Source organism: Mugil cephalus, chromosome 10 (assembly GCF_022458985.1).
Source record: "Mugil cephalus isolate CIBA_MC_2020 chromosome 10, CIBA_Mcephalus_1.1, whole genome shotgun sequence".
Lineage (NCBI taxonomy): Eukaryota > Metazoa > Chordata > Actinopteri > Mugiliformes > Mugilidae > Mugil > Mugil cephalus.
In genome coordinates, this window is record NC_061779.1 from 4,660,793 (window position 1) to 4,684,662 (window position 23,870).

A 23,870-nucleotide genomic window follows, 5' to 3' on the forward strand; every position below is an offset into this window, starting at 1 on the left:
TGCGCATGCGCCATACTTCTCCCCAACCACATGCGTTTGTGCTCACGGGTGCGTCGATTTCTCAGAGATGCCGGAAGGGAAGCGGATTTAACTTCATATTAAAAGCCAGGAAAGTTTCGAGGGCTGGGGAAAGTTTACAGAAACAAAACACGTATTGGATAAATATTTATGTTAATAAATTAATAGAAAATAGACGAGTGTGATTACAAAGAAAATAAATCAGAACATATTGTAAAAATATAAATAAATATATTTTTAATAAAAGCTGATTATATGTATTTGCACTGAGTCATGTGGTGGAAATAGCTCGTTTCTAAGAAGCTACATGATTTATTCTCTACAATGTTATGTTTTTGTAGAAGAAGACGTGTGTGAAACTATTTTTGCAATTCTTGTAAATATTGCGTACTGTGTTTTCCCTGCTATATAGATATGTGTTTTCCCTTTTGTTGTTTATTTTTACAAATCTATTTTTTACATTTTCGCTCCATTTAGACAGCAGTGTCCAAAATAAAACTCGGCTTTCTCTTCATGCAGCTTTATTTTGGATGTCTCGCCGGATGTTGTGAAGTCACCGCGTCTGACTTGACCTCAGCCACAAATCACGACGTTGATCCGGCAGCGGCCGCTGAGCATCAGAGCGCAGATCCTCTCCTGAGCCGAGGACAGGCGTGAAGTCGGTTCTCGTTGTCACAGCTTCGCACTGGACGCTGACCGCGTTTGATTTTGTGTTCAACTCCCGGCCGGATTAAAAGAAAGAAAGAAACAAAAAAATAAACCAATAAATAAAAACAGAAGCTCCCCTGCTCGGACCCAACATGGGTTAGAAAGAAAGCCACACATGGATTATCCACTTTGTGCACTTCAGCGAGGATGATGGGGGGGAGAGGGAGAGAAATGGACTTGTTTTCGCAGAGACATCCTGACAAAGACGGGGACTGAAAGGGAACAGAGACCGGGAATCGCTGCCGCTCTCTCTCTCTCTGTCTGTCTGCCTCGCTTTGCATCTTGTTGTTTTTTCCTCTTTTTTTGTTTGTTTTTTTTTTTGTTTGTTTTTTAAATCATTTCGTGCGGGAGACAGAAATGTTTGCGGAATTGCTGTGCGGCGCCGTGGCTCTGGTCCTGTACGTCAACACTCTGGGCGCCGATTTCTGCTACGATGACAGGTAGGCTGGCACTTGAGTGAATGAATGACATCCAGATCCTTGTTCCTGTCCCCGCATACTGTACCGACCCCGACAGCACATGATCAGGTCTGCACGAGAGCACGCAGAGGCGTTAATGTCTCTCTTTAGTGAGTGTTATCGCATCTTCTGGAACACAGAAGCTTGAAAGCAGGTGTCAATAATGGTTATTACTTTCAAAAGAAACTGCCAGATTCCTTTATGCACCTGTGTTTAACAGTGTGACTTTAAAAGACACTGGTCATCCAGCAGTTCAGTTGTGTTACAACCCATGCAGCATCTTATATTTTTCAGGTATCACCACTGTAATGTGTTCAGTTGAAACCAGGCAGCACGCTGGGATGCATCCGTGCAAAGTGTTGCAGTCTCCAGAGCCCTGACTTGCTCTAAGTCCTGAGATGTAGCGAGGAATTAATTGATCTCTGGAGGAGAAATATGTCTCCTCTCAGCAGCAGCAGCAGTTCCGAGCAGAGTGTGCAGCCTCCTGAAACTCTGAGAAAAGTACTTTTTTAAAACATTTTTATTATTAATTTACTTAAAAATAGTGCAGAGTTGTCACCGTATTCGCTCTGAAACAGCCGGTGCATGAGCTGAGCCGCTGCTGAACGCGGGGTGATGCATTACTCATAGCTGGCCTTTCTGATATTTGATGGCTGAATGGTTGTCAGTGCCCCGGGCTCCTTATTCCCCCATCCGTGCCTTGATGTAGGTCAGAGGCATCCACATTTCCTCCTGCCCGTGCCTGCGCCGTCTTTAATGCATGCTGTTGTTTAGACCTTTATTAGGATTAAATACATCTGCAACCAAAAGACTACAGTGTTGATAATAATCTTTTTTATTTGTGCGCATGCCGGACAGGTGCGGTGCAACTATTAAAACACACCCAGAGGCTTAGAGAGCAAACATTACATTTACAGCTTATAAACTTCCTGTGCAGCCCCAATCACACGTTCTGGGTGGAGAACTTTTCCCCACGGCCTTCTTACTGACAGTTTTTAGACTTTTCTTGCGATTGTGTTGCGGTGCAATTGCGCTTTGTGCTTAGGTCAGGTGGTTGTGGGTAATTCTGTGCCAGAATGATTTGACGGAGGTTTCCATCCATCAACCTGCGTGGAGAGGTGAGAGGCTGCTGCTGCTGCTCCAGTGATAGCCTCAAGCGTCAGAGTTTTAATGTAAGGCAGAAAGCGAAACACAGATTATTCAGGGAGGAGATGTTAACACGGTGCCGCCCAAGTTGCCGCAAGCTTCTTGTGAAACGGATGAATGACTGGAATTCTCCGGGGACTTTTTTTTTAAAAGATTTTCTCTGACGTGGTCCGTCTCCGGGATGTTTTTTTCTTCGCGGGGCTATCTGTCATCCGGCGTTATCTGTTTTTAACACCATGTGTTTGGCCTTGCAATTAGCAGCCATCTCCTGTCCCCTCGGGCTCCACTGGGGGAGGCCAGGAGATAGAGGAGCGCGGCGGGCGCTGCAGAGATATAGCGGTCTGCTGAAGTCTGGGTCACACAGACTGGTCTAACTCGCGAATGCTGGGTTAGTCGAGATAAAATGCTGGAGAAGTCGCCTGAGTGGAAAATACTGAATGTGTGATGGCGATAAATGGGACTGGAAGCCTGTCATTACCCAGTACCCTGCAGGCTTTTCTCTGGATTTATTTTAGCTGTGACTCTGACAGTAATATATGGATCATTCAGATAATGCTCCTCATAAACTAAAAGCACAGCAGTATTACAGAATCTAAGGCCTCGGGCTCAGCAACACAGATCAATAACTGGCGTCTTATTTAGTCTGCATTTATAAAAGAACTCCGCTGAATGTTTATGATAAATAGCTGAGGAGGAAATAAAAATGGATATCTTGTCACGCCGTAACATTGATTCCTCTCGGTGGAAAGACTGATTGTGTTTCCTTGTTACTTCAGGCTGTGAAAAAACTTAACTAAGCTAATGATTTAAAGTTACAATCCGACCCGAGCGCAGTGTGTGAAATGGCCAGAGGCTGCAAAGCTGGCATAAAATAGACACCTGAGGATTCAGAATGGATTGGCTTGCTCTGGCAGCGGAGTATTCAATCATGCGTCGCCTTTTTGTTTGTTCCTGTCCAATATATGGAGTGTTTAAAAAAAAAAAAAAAAAGGACAAAAAAAAAAACACTTGCTATCAAATGTGTGTTCACTGGTTACACATTAATGTATAACCTCCATTCAGGGCATCACGAGGTCACAGTTAAAGCATAAAAAAACATCATATAAATTCTCAGCGTCTTTAAAAGAAAAAAAAAACCCCACATGGGGCAGGTTCCTGACCCGCAGCCAGTCACGCCCCCTCCCTGAGTAAAAACGACGGCCTGCTCTCCGGTGTCGAAATGCCCCGGGGAGGGCGGGGTGCTTTTTCCTCTCCCTCGCCTGGACACACTTATCATTAGCACATACACAGCTTTGACACCTGCGCTGGAAAATGGGAATCATGCGTCATGTAGTTCATATCTCTGCTGCTATAATCTACAGTTGAGGCTGAGTGAAGGAATGGGAGAGCTCAGATAAATGTCGGAGGAGAAATACTGGTGCAATATTCTGCAGCCTGCTGTAAACCGGCGCCCAAGGAGCAGTAATGTAATGTAAAGTGACCTAGCTGAGGAAAATCTGGTTTGAAAAGCTGATCTCGTCAGGACACTGAGACACTTTAAATGACGGCCGTCGCTCGTGTCCACAATGGGAATGAAATTCTTAAATAAATATAAGAAAGAAAAGACAGATATGCTTTGAGACCACTGAGAAATAAATAATAATATGACCATTCCATGAGTCATATTATGATGAGAAACTTTGGGACCTGGTACTCATTTGTGTGGATGTTACTTAGACATGTACCACCCACTCAGACCAAACCAGGCAAGGCACCCCCACTCTATTGAAAAAAAAAAATATCATGCAGGACAGCACAAGGTGTTGACCTGACCTCCAAATTCACTAGATCGCAAACTGATTAAGTATCTGTGGGATGATCATAAGGGAAACCTACACAATCAGTTAGGAAGGTAGTCGTAATCTTATGCCTGATCTGCGTAAATACATTGATTGATAGACACGTTTATTAATAGTTTAAAGTCGTCCGGCAGGTGCATTTAAACTGATTTAATTATCTAGTAATTTATTTTTGTTTTTGGCAACTCTGACGGCTGCTCAGTTTTAGCCGCAGTCAACGTTTACCACATACAAGTCTCCATTTAACCACCTAGAGCAGTTTACTGTCTTCAAGGTGTATTTTAACCCACACGTACTGGTTTTATGGATTACCTTCGCCTGTCCGGACCGTGATGGATGCGAGGAACTGCATCCGCCTCGTTTCTCCTCGCTCACGTGACGTCGCGCGCCCTTGCTGCTGTTGTGTGGCTGTGTGAAGGTTGCAGGTCACGCTGAAGGACTCGGCCTCGCTGGGTGTGAGCAGTGATTTATAACGCCCAGACAGTTGATAATGGCGAGTCGCCACACCGGTCCGTGTCGGGAAAGCTTTATCAGAGAAGTTGAGATTGATTGCCGCGACTGAAACACGTCTTGCTGACACAGTTTGATGTGAGGTTTGACTCCATGACACTGCATAGAGCACAAAAAATAGTTAGTCTTTTTTTTCACTCTAGTTGTTTTATTAATCATTTACCACGTCACCTTTGAGTTTTATTGTGTGTCCTACACCTGTGTCAAAGCATAGACTGTGTGACGATGGATGATGGAGCAACTGCTCAAAAGTGAATCCAAAGCAAGTAGAGCTCCCCCTGGTGTCTGGCTGCAGTATAAGGTCATAAGCTCCACCTCCTCCATGTTAGTGGGCGGGACTTGGGCCAAACTGAAACCTTAAAGTCACATACAGTTTTTTCAAGGATAGTAGTTATTGTGGGATGTGACATCATGATGACTACATGTTGCCATGCCAACTTCTTCATAAAGTGTTTGTTTGGGGAGGGCAATTACATAAACAATAGTAAATAAATACTTGTCATATATATATATATATATATATATATATATATATATATATATATGTGTATATATATATGTGTATATATATATATATGTCATCGATGACACTCTTAGAGTCTGGCTCCAAACTCTCAAGACTGCCAGTTTGGGGCTGCATCGTCCATATTTATATACAGTCTATGGATCCAAAGATGCACAAACAAACAAAAAAAGCAGTCTTAGCACTTTATAGAAATTTCAAAAAGCTTAATGTTGTGTGGTAGTCGTGAGGTGGAGACCAGCCCGTTCTGGTGGAGCCTACCTGACCCAATGTGGACTTGGACTCTAACCATAGCTGTCTCTTCCTTGGCACTGTGCATCAGTGCAGTGAGCTGGAACCCTACTCTCCAAGCCTATACTGTAGGATTGGCTGGTTAGCATCGCGGTTATGTTGAGGGTCCAAGGGCGGCAACCCAGCAGTCTGAGTATCTCCACTTTTTTTTCCCCAGTTGAGCTTTCACTGTGTGTGCCCTGTAATTACCGCCCCGCCTGCAGAGAGGGACTCACGACATGGTTTGGTAGATGTAGCTGCTGTGCTCTGTCTCTTTTTTTTTTCTTTCTTTCTTTGGCATCCTGCCCTTCAGTAAACCCCCCACCCTTCCAAAAGCCTTTTTGGTCCCCAGCTCTCATCATCCAGTGCCTCCAGATGATCCCATTCGGTAGGCAGTTGAGGGTTTTTCTCCCTTCACCAGTTTGAAGGGGCCCATTTGAAGTGGATTCAAATGGAGGATGTTGTGCTTTGACTGTAGTTGCTAGGATGGAGATATCAAAGATCCACATGACGCAGGCTGCATAATCGAGTCAGCGGAAAAGGCCTTGTGACAAAATAACAAACATTTATATGAGTCTGCTTTTTTAATGTGGCTACAATCCACATTATAATACAAGCAGTTGACTGTAATGATTGACACAGCCACAAAGAATTAATGACTTTGAATTGCTTAGCTTTACAGCATCTTGGAGCTCGTTGTCTTGGTGGTCTCACAGCAACAGCATGCATCAGTTTTCAGATAAAACTGAAAACGGGTGGTCAAGATGTCATTTACTTCTCTTGTCGGTGGCTGATCAGTGTATAAAACTAAACAACGTTACGAATTAAGTGAGTATAAGCACCATTTTGCAGATAAATAGTACCGGTGCATTTCAAATTACAATCACCCACGCTTAATTTAACTTCAAACCATTCAAGTTAAAACAGACTAAGCACCATGTATGGTAATTATTTGCAGAATATAGCATCTCTCCTGATCATCACTATCATCGTGTTGCTGTCGTAATTTCGACCCCCCTCATGTGGTTTAAAGCAAATCTGTTATTGCAGTTTTTAATTAAATGGTAAATTAAAAGTATAAAGAGATACCTAATGTAAACAGATTCCCACCAACAACCAGTGTGGTCATGCTTTTGTTGTTTTTGTTTTTTTCAATGCATGATGAAGCTGTTGTCAACAGGAGGAACCCTTTGTTCCTGCATTTCCTCCCTCAGACTACCAGACGGTACAGTCTGCTGGCAGGAGAGGAAGGAGATACGTGGGAGGCATCCTGCCCAATATTGTTGGCCCCACACTTTCTCTAAGAGATATTCTCAGATGAGGGAGAGAGGGTGTTTCTAATTATCTGAGCATCATTTACGTATTACGGACAAGTTCACATTCCAGGCATAGCAGCTGCCAGCGCGCAACAAATGTGAACACGTCTTTGTATATTGACTCCCAATTCCTTTTCACACGAGCAAGAAAGCTCTAAATTGATGATTCTCCAGTCGGGCTATGACTCCAGTGTGTCCGTCCTCACAGCCCGGAAAGATCAGATCAGTGTTAACCGCAGAGAGACTGGATCCCCATTTTCCCCAAGCTCTAATTTTCCAACAGATAGCCAATGAGGGTAGAAATTGTTATTTTCATCCTCACCACAATTGCTAAGATAAGCTAGCCTGGCAGAAATGGAATTGTTTCTAAAAATACAGTTAATGAGGGGTTTCTGATGTGTTTGTAAGTTTCTTCCCTTTCCTACCCACAGAATTACTGGAAGCATCTGAGTCGAAGATGGAGCGAGTTCATATTTAGGTTAATACAAAACAGCTGACTAGATACGATGCACCGCTCTCCCTCACTGTCTTCAAGACCAGATTTTATCGTATCATGGTTACAGAGTTTTACCTCCTGATGTTCATCTTAAACATTGCTGACCTTTGTGCCACATTCCTTGTGGCGGGGATAGAAATAAAAAAAACTGAGAGACATGCATGTTTAGTAAAAAAAAAAAAAAGTTCAGTAGAGATTAAACTTGAGAAAGTGTTCGTGGAACTTTCTAACATTTAAAAAGTGTGAAAACATCCGCGTTGCTGGAGAACACTGTCTTCCCGTTTCCTTATCGGGGACTCACTTCTCAGTGAGTGTTGAGAAGGTTCAGTTTGTTCCTCAGGTGGCTGTGTGCCTGAGAGGTAGAAGTCAGCCTCTACAGTCTGATTGACGCATTGAAGTGTAAGACCATGCTGTGCTACGCTGAAGTTGCTCTGTACAGCAGGTCTCTCTGTGCCTTTGCATTTCAAAGGATTCAAAGGAACTGAAAATGTCAGTCCTTTTTTTTTTTTTTTCTTCTCCACAATTCCTGTGACTTTCACTAAATTAGCCAGGTCAATGTAGACATCAGAGAGTCGTTGCAGTGTTGTACAGAAATGACAATGCTGTCTTTTAAGAAAGGATGAAAGCTTCGTTGAATCCGACTGCATTAAAATGCAAAGCTTGAACACCAGAGGGTGAACCCTGCTGGCTTTGGCAATCCTCTGACAAATCTGTTGCCAGCGAATGTCACCAACCAAGTTGCTCTGGGTATGCAGCGTCCTTATTATTTAAAACTTTAAATTTTAGTCATCACAAGGCTCATTTATAATACTGTGCCACTCTGTAAAAACGCCATCCAACTTCACCTTCCACTTGTGTCTACACTTTAAACAATGGCGACTGAAAGGACAGGGCATTCAAATGTTTGCATCTCCGTCCTCAGTTAACCTGTCTTCAGTGTGTTCCATCTTTATTGATCGATAACAATCCATTCACAAGACATTCACAAGAGATTGCTAAGCAGCCGGAAATACTAGATACGCTACTACCAAGCGGACCAGTCTCTTGCGATCTGTGTTACTGCGATGCATAGTTACATTTCTGGGGAGGTGCCATAGCTACGTCGTCAAATTGTAAACGGAATTCTAAACCGCCTATTAGTCATGAGATGTATGGTGCGTCTGGTTTAGTGCAGCTTAGTAAGCTATTGTATCAGAAGCACGCCTTTAGGCTCTTATTGTTGTTTTTTAACCATACATTTCGAATTATAATTAGAATCTTTTGAACTAGCCAGTCAATAAAGTATTGTCAAAACTAGTGTCTTAACAGTAGCTGCTTGTAATGCTGAGTATGGTAGTACCACGCAGTCATAATCTTTTTTCATTTAATCACAGTAATCCCTTACAGACATTTTACACAGGGAACATGCTCCTTCCAGGCTACCGGACACCCATCACTTCCAGGTCCAGATGGCGTCTAGACCCTGGAGAAGCTTGAAACAGTCTTAAATACCGGTGCTAACTGATATGCGATTGTTCGCACATTGCTATCTGCTGTTGGAAGATAGTGGGTATGCGGACCAGGTTGAGCTGAAGAGTACTGGTTCAGCCGTGGCACTGTAAAGTGACCATGAGCCATCACCGCGTCCACCATTTCTTGAAAACACTCAGCGTGCTCCAGCCAGGCCAGATCAAGCTGCTTTAATGCTGCATTAATCAGGCTCTGATTCTTTGTAATCACCTAAATGGTATGTGGTGAGCCATATGTAGCTGTCGGGTCAGCTGCCTGGTGCTAGATTGAAGCATTAGAGATTGTCTTCGCCGCACTGCACGAGGCGTTAACCTCAGCCCCTCTTTGAGTATCCCCAGTGTTGCATGCCGAGCTATTTAATTAAAAGCTAACAGATTATCTCTCCTGGCACACCATGTGCTTATAGCGGCACACACACATTCAGCACAACTATTCAGTAATGTAGGAACGTAACGTGCCAAGTTATCCGTAAAATACATGATACATATGTGGTGCCAGCTCTGTGTTTTCCTAAATATGATGTTTTGAGTTGATCTGTAGATATCAGTCAAGGCTGGCTGCAGGTTATGCTGCAATCATTTGACATGGACCTCAAATGATTTGACTCTGCAGGGCTAAGTTGTTAATGGGTCTAGACAAGGGTTTGGATTTCCAGGGCTAATGCTAGCTGATGGCTCTTAAGCCGTGGCCACTCTCAGGCTCTTGGCCCTCTTCATATTAATGGGATTAACAGCACCGTGGATGAGAGGGAGCACGACATGTAAGCAGAGAACCCCAAGACATTGGAAACAAAAAATCTCCTGTCCCCCACATCCAACAGGGATGCCATAGTTTGCCCTTTTTCGTTAAGGAAGAGGAGAAAGCCCCTTTTTGGCTTCGCCTCTCCATTTCTGTGGCATTATCCTCTGTCAATGAGCACTGGCTCATTTCGATAAGGTTATGACACAAGTTGGCCGGTTTCGAAGGCAGGGCCTTTGTCTATTGTAAGAAGAAGGGGTTGTGTGGTCCCTCTGTTCTCCCTGGACTCAGTGAAGGAGGCCATTTGTCGCTAAATAGGGGGGAATTAATCCCTGGTTGTGTTGGCCTGTTGTTTATGAAGGACAAAGGCAAGACCTCAGTGTTCAGTGTTTGAACAGAGCAGGAAAATGCTGCAGCACTGCTGGACAAACCTGTCAGAACCAATTGGGCAAACTCATTACGGTCGTACGTGCGCTGGTACTCGCTCTCAAAGGTCCGGCTGCGTTTTCATGCAACAAAGGAATAGAGAATCCCCATTCAACAGAATAGTTGAGGTATTTTTCATTTTATAATTAATAAATAATTATTTATCAGTGAAAAGAGAAGGTTGTGTAGCAGCCTGTCCTTCTACATTCATATTGTGACCCCATTTGATCAACCACGATCAACCATTTTTATGTGGAAAGATGTTTAATTTCCATTTGTTTGTGCTGTGTTGTAGGTTATCTCTGCATCAGTATCAGCAATATGGAAAATTATCCACCAACAAAATAAAAAGGACCTTTTTTTTTTTTTTTTTTTTTTTACAGTAGCAGACTAAGCGAAATGCCCTACACAGGGGTCATGGAAGACAGACTTGAATGTTACACCAATTTTCTTTCAGTTTCTTGTCAGGTTCTTGTTCATTCCTGAAAGGACACAAGGCTCAGACGTTCTCTGACATGTGTTATTTTTGTGGTTTAGGTGGTTTTCACATATTATTACAGTATCTGGTGTTTCTTAAGTGTGGTAAGTGAGTCAGATGCAGCACAGTAGGGCCTGTGGTCTGGCCAGTTGAGCCACAGTGGGTAACTTGGTGCTCCCCCAAGGCTTGTAACACTGGGACGCAAATGAAGACGGTGATAGTCTATCTGTCATTGAGCTGAGGTATTTCTAGAGAGGAAACATTTTTTTGGTTAACTTCAGATGACATGGAAATTAGCAGGTCTTGGCCATTTGTGTATCTCTGCACAGTTTGTCTGTGTTTGTGGACAGATAAGCTGACAGAGCAAGCTGAAGCCTGAATTCTTGCGGATCCAAACAGTCCCCAGCTGTAGGAGTTGCCTCCTCCCTCGCTTCTTCCCTCGCTTCCTACCTCTCACCGACCACAGCAATGGCGGAAGCACATCTTTTCACAAGCTGCCTCTAATTGATACTGTTGAGCCCTGGGAACCCGGAGTGTGGTTTTAGTACTCGGCAGAATGCGTGCAAAGCACAACAGCCTGCAGTATGCCACCCTCTGGGACACCACAGGTTATTTTACAACCAGACAACCAGTCTGGTCCAGGTTCTCATATAATTTCATTTAGGTAAAATAAAAAAAAAAAAACACCTCCCTTGGAAGTGACCCTTGCCAAGCCTTTCATCAAATTGCAACACTGGGAGAGGGCAAACGTTGAACCCAATCCAGATCTGTAATTTAAGCCTTGGGTGGGTTTTTCCTCTAAATGGTTGTGTGGGGGATAAGAAGGAAACCAGACATACAGCGTAGAGTGAGCTGGTGCTGACTTTCTTTTTGCTACTGTTTCTAGTCATATTCTTGCTTTTTCTCACCAGCTTCTCCCAAAAAAAAACATTGATTTGATTTGATTTATGTGCAAGTTTTGGGTAATATCTACACCGATCAGCCACAACATTAAAACCACTGATGAGAGACATGTTCTGCCGGAAAACGTTTGGACCTGGCATTCGTGCGGATGTTACTTAGACATGTACCACCCACCTAGACCACACCAGGCACCCCCCCACCCCATAGCAATGACACTCCTTGATGGTAGCAGTCATCCCCAGCAGGATGCAAACACAAAGAGGGTTCCAACAGGCTTTTTTTTTAAGAAAGACAACTGGAATTGTAGAATTCCTGAAGACACTTCTTCAGAACCGAAGAAGGTACATGGATGAGTGGTGAAAGGAATCTTCAAGAAATTCTACCAGTTGGGTTACCTTTCTTCAAATGCCTTTTGTATTACCAAATTCCTACATCCCAAACTGATCAAGTATCTGTGAAACAAGCCTGATCCACAGAGGCCCTCAACCCATAGGACCCAAAGACCCCCACTAGCAACACTGTGTTACCAGACACCTGTTTTGGAGACGCAAGGGAAGGAGGTTTTAATGTTGTGGCTGATCAATGTATATGGTCTTGCTGTGCATCGGTGGGCATTTCCAAATCCAATCAAATGTGGTGTAAATTGACTGCTTCTAATGTAGCCTGTCACGGCTTGGTGAGGCAGACGAGCCTGACATCCCTCCAGATGGAGAACAGCTTGTGTTGTATTGTGTTTCACGGACAGAGCCAACTCTCCCGTGCGCCCTGCTTCTCTTTTGCTCGCCCTTCCTCCCCCTCCGTCACGATGTGTAAAATCAAACCGGTGACCGACTGATGGGATCAAGATTGTTTATGGGGTTAATTTCATCGGTTTATTTTGGCTGAGCGCTGACCCTCAGTATCTGCGGCCGCAGTGTTTCACCACATCTTTGACCTGCTACATGCGCGACTTCCCAACTTCTGGCTCTTCTGCCAAGTGAGGTCTTCCTCTTCATCAGGAGATGGATACACACAATTGGCCTGGGTTTATTTTTGGTCCAAGAGGGAAGTTTATGTTGAAAGAAAGTGTGCGCGACGGCTTTTTTTTTTTTCACAAAGTGCTGAGGTTTGAGGGGAGAAGCACTGTGAGCTGACAAAATAATGAGTCTTCTTAAGTGTGCTCTCAAGACAAATCCATTTTTAAACTGAAAGACAAAAGAGAAATAAAGCACAGCGAAATGCGTTGTCCTGACTGTGAACTCTGACTGCACCGGGCCTTACATCTTTACCCCGTGAGACGTTGAGAGGGGTAAATCTGAACCACGCCAGATCCCCCGAGTGGCTCTTCCAAACGTGTCCGGCATTTACAGTAGGCGCAGGTCTCGCGACCACATGCTAAAAACATCAGTGGCTGTTTTAATTAGGAAGCAGTTTAAGGGAAATCCATCTTCGGCCCCGCTGGCTTGCGAGCTTTGTTTTCATTTGTGTGAGTGACTGCTGGGCTCCCGTGATGAAGATCCCAACCCCCCCCCTCCACCCCGGACGCGTCTGTGCAAACAAACTGTCACAGTGAAGCCTCAGTTCTTCTCCTTTTCTGCCAAAATAACATTAACCTTAGCAAGCATTTCAGCATTTCACTAGGAATGGACGATAACCATACAAGATGTACCACCAAAAACGGTCCCACCATCGTCGACGTCCTCGCAGTCCTAGCTCCTCCGGGATCCTCATCAATAATGGGGAACTGGTTTGGATATAATAAGGTGGATATGGAACAAACTTATGCAAGGTTTTCAAAAAAAGATAATGGCTAAGGATAGCTACGCAACACGTTAATTCCACCACCTGAAGAACAACCACAAGCCGGAGTACGACAAGGGCGAGCAGATGAGTCTGGAGAAAGCAGCCACATCCTTCGCCACACATTAGGATGACCAGATGTCTCCGATTACTGGGGACAGTCCCCGCTTTGGATGGCCTGTTGCCTGGCTAAAGCTGCTCCCAAAAAAAAAGACGTTACATTAACATTTATTACGGTAGCCGTGTCTGTTTAAAAATGTTTAGATATGAGTAAATACGTCAAAATAAATGATCCACTGTAAACGGTCTCCTGATTTCATTCCAGAAATCTGGTAAATTATAATAATAATAAAAAAAAAGGAAAAACTTATTACTGACGTATTCAGTCAGTCCATTCCTTATGACAAGCGAAGCAAGCGATGAGCAGCATTTCAGCAGTAGTTGCATTTTTTTGCTTGGTCGAAGATTGCTGTTGCTGACGATACTCGAGTCACGATACGATACATTACTGCAATATCATGATATTGCAACATATTGCAATGTTCTACATAGTTCACTGAGGACTTTATCTCTATTTTTGTATATGTACATCAATTGACAGTGATAATTCATTGGACAAATTGAGTCAAAAAACAAACAAACTATATTAATTCGACAGATCCACTTCCAATTTATTGCACTTGTACAGAAAATCTGTACAAGTCTAAATCTAAATCTGTTGGAATTAGAATATTTTTTATCATCAGCTAAATTAGACCGTAACCAAGTGTTACCAAGAAACTACTTGAATCAAGTCAGTTTCTGGCTGAGGAAGAAATGAAATTATCATAACCTTGCAGGTAGATTTCCTTCACTTTGTGTAAAGAAAAATACACTGTCAGCACTAAACACTAGATTAAATGAGTTGTGCCGCGCTCAGCCTGCCTCCGCTGCTCATTTAGTTCTACGCCGAAGCATTTGCTAATGCAGTGCGCACATCACTCCTCTTGATTGATGGGGCTGGTGACTCTCCACACTGACAGCTGAAGTAAAGCAGGCAGGCCTCAGGTACCTTCCGTGTGGGGGGTGTCCAGTCCCTCGGGACATGGCCCTGTTATTCGGAGAGAATAGACCTTGATTGGCGCTACTATTATGTCAGCTCCTGAACAGCGCATCCCGAAGCTCTGATTCTCCACGTGAGGAAGCATCTACGACTGGAAGCTCATTGACATTTTATTGATTTTTAGCGACAGAATAATCCACCATAGCTTCCCTGAGGGAAAACGGGCGGCTGGCCTTTATTAAGTGAATAAGGATTTAATTTATTTCTTCCTACAACTGTTGCAGGGCTCATTCATTCTTTTATGCGGTGAAGTGTGGCCGTGTAATGAAAAATGAATGACTCACACCGATCAAGCATAACATTATGACCACCTTCCTTGTATTGCGTAGGTCTCCCTATGAGTCCTATGGGTTGAGATATGTGATCACTTGGCGATCTAGTGAACCTTGTGCAGTATTTCATGGTTTTTGAGTTGTTCCTTAACCGTTTTTGTCATTGTTATGGAGGAAGGACTTTCCTGGTCTGTTCTAGGTGCTACATGTCTAAGTAACATCCACATGAATGAATTCCAGATCCAAAAGTTTCCCAGCAGAACACTGAATTGTCATAAGATGGTCGATGTTATTTACTTCACTTGTCAGTGGTTTTAATGTTGTGGCTGATTGGTGTACTTGTCACAGCAGCATATAATTCTGTGTAAATTCCACACTACGCATGTCGTCATTCTCCCGGCGTGGCTTAATTTTTTATTATTTTATCTGTTTAGATTTGGCTTGTACTAGAGTGTGAAGTAAATCCACATTCGTGTTGGGGCTTGCTACGTATGTCACGCGCTAATGTCGGAGACGTTGTGTTGTAAATCACGGCAGATGAGTGATGAATACTGGTTGTCACCGTGAACAGATGAGTTGGCAGGACACACGCTGGCATGTTTGCCCGCTCAATGAGTTTTTAATTTGCGGTAACGACTTGACACGAGTGAATTAGGGAGACTTGGAAGTCTGACGATCAGACTTCTGTGATGGCGGGATTATTTTATAGGGTGGTTTTCGAGGTGGACTGTAGATGAATTGCTTGCTGTTGCTTTTTTATTTTATTTATTATTTAAAATTGTTCAGCACTGGTGTTTTGGGCTCAACTTTTTAATGGAAATACTTTAACACTGCCTTTTTTTAATTTTTTTACAGTGCCTACTAAAGTTGCAAATGCTTCTCACTTGCATGTGGTGTTTTGTGCAGCTTTATGCAGAGACATAAAGTAACAGTAGATAACGTGCAAAAAATCATTTTGAAAATGACCATTTGACACGAGGCCAACCGCCGTTACCTGACACAATTTACACTTGTTTTCATGGGCAGTTTATTAATCTTCATTGTATTTATTTATGTAACACTGAATTATCTAGCGTTTTCAGTTTGGCAGTGGTCGCAATTGGCTGTTGTTTTCATGGGCACTGGATTGGAAACTTGGCTTTTGCTCTGCAGCGCAATTACAATTTCCTTTCCTTTTCAGAGCCGTGATTAATCTGCGCTCGGCCTCCGCCGGCTGCTCAACGCGAGCCGCGCGCTCCTTCGAAACATGACATGGAAATGAGAGTGTTTTAAGTACAAATACGAACTAATAAGCATGTGTGCGTGTTTTTTTTTTTTCATCGTTCAGTCACATTGCCAGACCCTAATAGTTTTCCAATACACTGTCTGAGTGAGTGCATTGTTGGAAAGGACACATCCAGAGCCGTGCCATAATCACGTAATCATCATTGAGAAATGAGCTCATGGCATCTATAAGAAGACCTCTGGTTCTCTTCAGGAAACGGACCCTGATGTCTCACAAGATGCCCTTTACGCTATTGATAGAGAAAGTAGTAGTTTGAAATATTGAGTATCTCCAGGTAAACATACTTAAATTCATTCAACCAGTTTCAGCAACTAAGTCTTTGGCTTGCGAGGGAATAGCAGCGCTTTAGGCACTGTGGGGAATTGGAACCTGAGCGGAGTAGTGGCAGACAGCAGCGTAAATCCACGGTCCACAGGTTGTCTATAACAATATTGGCAAAGGGAACTATCCCTCCATTCGTCTTTTCTTTTCAAAACTATTAAACAGATGGTTGTCGCTGCATGTTTTCCTAATCTAAACATCATCATCCTCAAGGTAGATTAGGTGTATATTAATTTAAAAAAAATGACGGTTAATTATGTGCAGATTTGTCTGATTAAAGACACTTTTTTTTCTCCATGTTCGACCGTCGTTGGACTCCAGCAGTGAGTCATCTGCTGCAGCAGCCAGACGCCCAAAGTCTAAACCGGCTTAAGCATTTTAAATCTTATAGTCTGTGGCACAAGACTTAGCTTTTATTATTTTAAACCTACACCTTTCTGCTGAGGGCTTCTCTGATGTGTGTCTGATCTCTGATTATTTTTGATGATTTTAAAATGGGTTCTTTTAAAAGAAGAGCCTTGATGCAGGTGCATTTGATCTTGAACGTTTCATCAGAGAATCCGTGAGTGAGATCAAAGTGCATCAGAACTGGCCAAACATTACGCTGTTATTAATAATTGAGCAAAGAATCGACATGTTGATCCCAGTTAAAGCTAAAAAAGATTTAAAGATTTATAAAAGTGTTCTCCTCGGTTTGCATGCATGATGTTTTTTTCATTTTATTTTTTAGTGTTTGTTTTTGTTGTTTTACCTCAGTTCGGGCCAAGTGTGAACACAGCCGGGATGCACTGAGATCACACTTGAGAGATCATTTGGAGACATTAGCAGGTGGTCTGTGTCACAGGTGACGTGTGATGATGATGGGTTTATCTGCGCACAGAGATAGGTCTGGAAATGTGAAGACACGTACTTAAAACTGGTCACATAGCCAAGGTTGGATCTTAATGCCGGGTCTGAACGGTGCCTTAGATTCTGACAACTCTAAATATGGAATCAGCGATCACTTGAATATTCACAGACCTCAGTTCATTTGAACTAAATGTTGAGCTAGATATTTGCATCTATGTGCAGACGATGCGGCATGGTTGCTATCTTGATGAAAGTAAATAGCAACACAAACAAAACAGGGAGCGCTAATGACACATACATTGGGCATTATGCTGCATTCAGCAGAGCAGATGAGAGCATTCACCCTGTCAATATAATAAAGCCATTATGATGCAATTTGTGCTGTGTGTGGTGCAACCTTTGGCTGATCTACGAGTCGAGCTCCGTGCCGACTGTTTGCAGAAGCCAGCATTATTTTATTTTTTTTACCCGTCGACCAGCCTTAGCTCATCTCAAAGAGACTTCATAAACATTTGATATGTTGGCTCCCTTTCCCTCATTTTCTCATTTTATTTTTTTCTGCAATGCAAAATTTTTCTCTTAACTCCCTCGTTATTAAATACTTAGAAGGTTGGCCACCCTGAATTAGCAGAGAACACACACAGGGCGCCGTATGACTTTAAAGTGGAAAAAATATGAAATCATGGCCGGTGGCTCGTGTGAAACGCACAAACTATCTCAGTCGTGAGGCAGAAATGGTTGAATCTCGTTTCATCATTAACTGGAAGTAACGCTCTGCACCGTGACACTGGAAGAAGCATTATATGTTCTGCAGGGATGGTTTATATTTTAAGGATTCAAGGTGTTAATGTAGGCCCATTTTCTGTGGTGTAGAGTACATTGGTTCAGGTGCATTTATGAGTTGGACAAAGCACCTGCTCAGTGTTCCTCAGTGTCTTTTTTCCTAGAATGAAAAGAAGGTGCCCATTAATTTTGCCTGAATGCTCTGTGATTGTGAGGAGCTGCAGATTTGACTGATATTGACTAGTGCGGTGTGATTATCCTGCCGATTTCTTTTTTTTTTCTTTTTTTTTCTTGCTTCCAAGGCTTAATAATAATAATAATAATAATCCTAGAATATCACAAAAATATTATTTCTTTCTTTTTCTTTGTCGCCATAGATACATCTTCAAAAACTGTTCACATATGTGGTTTCATTTAAAAGAAAAGCTTAATAATCTCCTTTTGTACCATAGGTAAATGGTGCACCTGACAGCACAACTTTCTCTCAAGGACAGGTTGTGCTTTGTTCACATCTGAGTCAATAGCCAAAGCCAGCAGGCCTGCGAGTGATGAGATGCGGAGACTTGGATGCAAAGTTGGTAAACCAACGCCCCCAAGTTCAGGATGAGTCATCACCATTTTTCAGTTGTTTTCCAGGAAATGGCACACTCTAGAAATACCACTTACTTTCAAAGTAACTGTAATGTTGCCGGGAACTGGCTTACGCATACTGTCAAATTTGATTTCACTGGTGCTTTAAAAAGCATTTCATTTCAAAGGATGATATGTTTACTCGCTTTTATCATTTGCAGGTTTAGTAATGCAGGAAAAAGGAATGAGTTCATCACAGAGCAGTTTTGATTGACTGAAACAGTCGGTCGTGTCCCTACAAAAAGGGCCAGTGGTTTCCTCTAATAGAGCGAACCAGAGAGGGGCCTGTAATTGATTTGTAAAAAAAAAATAAATAAAAAAATAACCCTCTTGGCTTTGTGAAATGAGATGACAAGTACAGTCCTGAGGCGTAGTTGAGTGGAGGGAGAGGAGGAGGAGGCACAAAAAGAATTGGTCCATGACCCACAGAAAGATCAATAGTACATGATGAGGCTGTGGAAATGGTGCTGCAGCCCTTTGTTCTCATTCAACCCTTTGCTATCAGCCAACCATTTTGCCACATCACACTTGGAGTGTTATTACCGAAAAACATCTCTCAGTGCCGCGGCCATTAGCTCTTACTGACCATGTGGTTTCTCCATTCTGCATGCAGGGAATCATTCTTTTTCACTGCACATCATGAGTGATATCAAAGACGTAGCATGCGATTCCCAAAAACACTTTTTACATGTAGCACCATAACGTGTAAATATCTCTACAAATAAATTTTATTCTGTGACAAGAATTATTTACTACACTTCTCAGATTAGAAATTGTTCTTTTGGAATTCATTGCAGCGTCTTAATGGTGTCCATTCTGACTTTTGCTTGAGGCGAGGCCTAAATAATTCGTTGGCACAGCATGAATAATACAAGCAAAGGACACTAAGGCAGAGATGCTGTGTGCATGCTGTGTTTTTGTCCTGGGTTTTGTCTTTAGCTTTGAAAGCTGCTGAAGTCGTGCATTCTTCTGTTTACATGTGCAGCGTACAGCCCCTACCATGCAGTGCAGGGTTTTTTGGCAACATCACCTTCAGACTCAGCGATTTGCAGCCAAGAAAGGGGGATAGGTCAATTGCAAGTGCACTTTTCAAGTCATAAAAAAACATACACAAGTATTTTTCTTTGGGGTTTAGAGAGAATTCTTCACCCTCAGGAGACGCAGCTCAAGGGTTGGGGGGGAATAATGGCTCACTTTGCACCTCATAAAGACCAGTGAGCACACCTCAAGCGCTGCTGCTGAAGGCCTCTGCGCAGGAAAGGTTCTCGCTTGACAGCCTCAAAGCAACCCCTAAGGATTTTTGAAGGGGAAGTTCAGAGGATGATGTCTGCCTCCACACCACTGATTTGTGTGTTCAGTCCTCCTGTAGCTGCCCTTTACCTATTACATGAAAAAAAAAAAAAAAAAAAAAAAAAAAGACAGGACATCTTCTTTTTCATTTTAGGAGTGACAGTTGAGCTTTCTTTTCCTGCTGGCTCTTCTACATGTTCACAGCTGCCAGTGGGAACTCCAAACTACTAGAGCCTGCGTATTGTAGTTGCAAATGCAGGAGGGTTGCAGGGCTGAGCTGAACTAAATATGTGCACAGCTGCATGGCATTTTAACCCAGTTTATGTCATTTAAATATTTTATATCTCCTAAACTCCAGGAATGTAGTTTGTGTTCTGGAAAAAGGGGCATCTTAGGATCTGGCGTCTAAATTACATTTGCTAATGTGGTTTGCTAATATCACGAGAAAAAAAAAAAAAAAAAAAAATTTAGAATGGCAACTGGACCTGTTTTTTTTGTTGTTTGTTTTTTTTGAGGAGATGTTTTGCCGCTCATCGGAGTAGCTTCTTCAGTTCAAAGGGACTAGTTTGGAGTAGAGATTTAGGCCCTTTTTTGGTCATAGAGAACTTTCCTGAGACCTGAACTTTTATTTGGTCTGCGTTTTTTTCTCCACGGCGTTTGGGATAAGTAGGACCCAAGGTGTATAAAAACTAAGCATCATCCTTGAACAGGAAGTAGTAGTTTTTGAAAAAAAGATGATGTCCTCATATGTGGACACTGGGATTATATCATTATTTATATTATCATACAGTCATCCCTCCAGAGGACAAGCATTTACAGAAAAAAATAATGAGTGAATGAATCACTTTTTGATTAACTGACAAAATGAACGCATCCAAGAAGACGACTAGTGAGCTAGTGATTGTAGGAGGCAGCTCTTTGGCTCCGCTGGGCTTCAAGATTTGGATAAGGAGCCTTGATACACAGGGCCAGTGCAGAAAATCAATAGAGTTCATCCAACGTTTCATCGCAATTCATCTAATAATCATGTTTCAGGTTTGAATAAAAAAATGTCTACCAGCTAATGTTGCTGTCCACAGAACCACTATGCAGGCAAAAAAAAGTAGTAAATATTAAAACGGATGGATTTCTCTGCACCTGGGTCGTAAGTTAAAATCTAAAAGGAAGAAGGACAACGGTATGTAGGATGCAGCCAAATACGTTTGGCCTAACCATAATTCTGGATTGTATATAGCTCGCTATGTAGTTGGCTGAAAAGAATCCTACCTCCCACTCTTAATTCTCTGACTTATTTTTATGTCTAAGAGGCCTCAAATCTTGTCCTCAGATAGAGCCTGTCCTCCTCTGAACTTTCTTATCTTAAGCAGCTGCTTTGTTCGCATCTCTAAGCAGAGCCGTGTTTTGCATGATCCTTACTGTCTTGTTCGTACTCTGGCTTCTTGCGCCAACGTCTGCTGAATGCTTTCTGTCGTCATCATCGATAAATTCGCTGCTCTGGTTGATGACGACCTCTTTCACATAAATACAAACGGCATCGTAGTTGTACAGATCTTACAAATAGGATAGGTCTAAACCATAGATAGTATAACAAGGACAAGGGAGCAGCTCTTCAAAAGTGAAGCCAAAGCAAGTAAAGCTCCCCCTGGATGCAGTATAGGTCTTAAGCTCCACCTCCTCCACCTTAGTGGGCGGGACTTGGTCCAAACTAAAACACTAAGGGGCTTTGAAACGTGCTAAAGTTGTGCATTCCCGTCAACTAAGTTGATGCATGTTCAAGTGTCATTTTTTTTTTTTTTTTTGAATAAGATATGTTTTAGTTATTTATTTGACGCTGTAGAAACACAATGTGACATAATGGCAGCCACCAGTTGCCATGCCAACCGCTCCATAAGGCGGACAGTTGGAAAACATAAATAAGTACAGTGTCTAATCTACAGGTACAGAAGAGCATTCTGGTCCAGACTTGCAAGATGGCGCCGCCCTTATGCCCGACAAAATAGCATCAGTTTGGCCAATGCAAGGAAGTGGGGACACGTCATTCATATTTTATATACAGTCTATGGGTAAAAATTTAAACTTTATAAAATGTCATGAAAAAGTAAAACAATTCTTCTACAAAGTGTCCCAATTTTTTTTTTAATCTACAGTAACATGAACTCTAAAGTAAATCATCATTCATTTCTAATAAAATTAGTTAATTTTCTGCTTATCAGTGAGTTATGAGCATGAAACAGCTTATGTTATACATGTTTTAGGTGAGTAGAGCTTATTCATCCCTGCAGTAGCCTTTAATATTTCACCACTACTAATCTGCCTCTGAGTCAGCGCCATTTATCTGCACCTCGCTGTTCCGGCCGTTACCACCACGCCAGTAGCAGGTCGGCAGCGAACGCTTTCCGTCAACATGTTATTTTTGAGATTATGGCTTCCTCGCTCCTACATGAGGAAATTGGGTTGACACACTGAGTTTCTTTCCATTTAAGCAGCCTTAATACTTAATACTGTTTTGTCTGCCCTTGAGGCCCGCGGAGTGCGCTTTGCACTTCTCTGGCCTGGCACGGATTCTCGTTACCCCTGGAAAAACTTCCCGCGTTCATGTAAAACGGTGTAACCTGAGACTTGAAACAGTTTGTGGGAGACTTAACATCGTCCGCAATACGGGGGAAGCAGCTCTGCCTCCTGAGACGCGTTGCATAAATAGAAAACAGCCCCGACGGAACATGTAAAGAAGCAGCATGTGCTCGTTTAGCACCTATAAATATCCAAGATGAGGTTAGCATCTTCTGTTTGCTCTAGTGAGAGGAATTATGGGTTATCAAAAGAGTCGAGGGGACTTTACAGAGTTGTGCTTTCGACCTCTTTTCTGAAGTGTGGTTTGAGTAAGTGGAGTTAATTTATATAGGTGACAGATGATTCAGTCAAACTGAGACCTTAGCATCATGAGAACAGAAACAGCAAATTTTAGATTTCAGGGAATTGTTTGAATCAAATAATCCCGCAGTCTTACTCCAGTGCTGGGAACTAGTAAACACTGACCAAGAAGAATGGGATTACAAACTGCTTGCAAGACACCATCTATTGTGTGCCGCGGGAGGTTATTTCTTACTCCCTGATGAGAAAATCTATTTTCTCCGGCAACTTGTCACGCTGGCGCCACCCAAACAGAAAATCAAATCCCAACCCGCTGTATAATGGGCTCTTGGATCCGCGCTCACGTTCATTTAAAAGAAGTTAAAACTTAAAAATGTTAATGTTTGCTCTCGGGTATTTCGGTGCAGTGTTTGCGTGAGCTCGTGTGAGTAAACGCTTTTGCTTGCCCTTTTTTATGAGCTCGTCTGAGTGATTTCCCAGTGAGTGTGTTTTACAGCCGGATTCCTCCAGGATGAGTCTGACTGTTTGATTGAACAGCCCCGTGGCGGCCTCCCACTCTCCAGCCTAATGAGCATCACTTCTAACAGGTGGTCCATCAGAGTGTTGAGAACAAGAGGAATTGCGCTGTTAGTATGTTCACTTCTTATTTGATGTGTGGATGTGTGGATGTGGAAATGTTTTTTTTTTTTTTTTTTTTTTTTCTAATTTCATACCAGTAGCACTACTTTTTTCTCCGTCCAGTGAGAAAATTGAATCATAAACACACTGTTTCTTGGACCAGCTGTCGGCTGTTTGGGCAGCGTGTTGCACATTTCAGACAGTGTAAAGAAAGTCCACGTTTATTGACTGATTTAAGGTTATTAATACACTGTGTGGATTCTATTATGGCTGCTTTTGAACAAGGGCTTATTAAAGTGCAGTTTATACAGCTGCAGTGAGAAGTGTAGCTGAGTGAGTTGTACATGTGTAAATTGTTTCCAGTTGCTGTTCCTGTTTATGTAATTGTATGCATAAACATTGGTTTATTGAGAAAATCACTTACATCATACTACTGCGGAACATAGACACTATAGCCTATAGTGCCTATATCTATGTGAGCCATTTATACCTGTACCTCATCGGTGTGACTCCCACAAAAGGAGCTGTTTGTTTCCTTTTTTGCCACTCGGGTTCATTTCTGTTTCTATTTCCTGCTTTGCTTTCAGCAATGGCGACAAAAACCTTCAACAAGTCATATAAATGCCCTTATCTCTCTTCCTCGATGTCTTCCATCATAATTGATACAAAACAATGAATTTGAAAGTTGAGGAGATGGAGAAGCAGCTGGAAATACTAAAGTGGAAACACGCTA

The 23,870-nt window shown here is 42.5% G+C and overlaps 1 protein-coding gene across 1 annotated transcript in view; it reads left to right on the plus strand.

Moving 5' to 3' along the window:
- The first annotated feature begins 626 nt into the window (after window positions 1-626).
- Window positions 627-23,870, plus strand: part of tmtc2b (transmembrane O-mannosyltransferase targeting cadherins 2b) — a 93,281-nt gene continuing 70,037 nt past the window's right edge. The window contains exon 1 of the mRNA XM_047596238.1: window positions 627-1,166. Within this exon, the coding sequence (XP_047452194.1) occupies window positions 1,084-1,166 (83 nt within the window). The 5' untranslated portion in view covers window positions 627-1,083. The remainder of the gene's footprint in view (window positions 1,167-23,870) is intronic.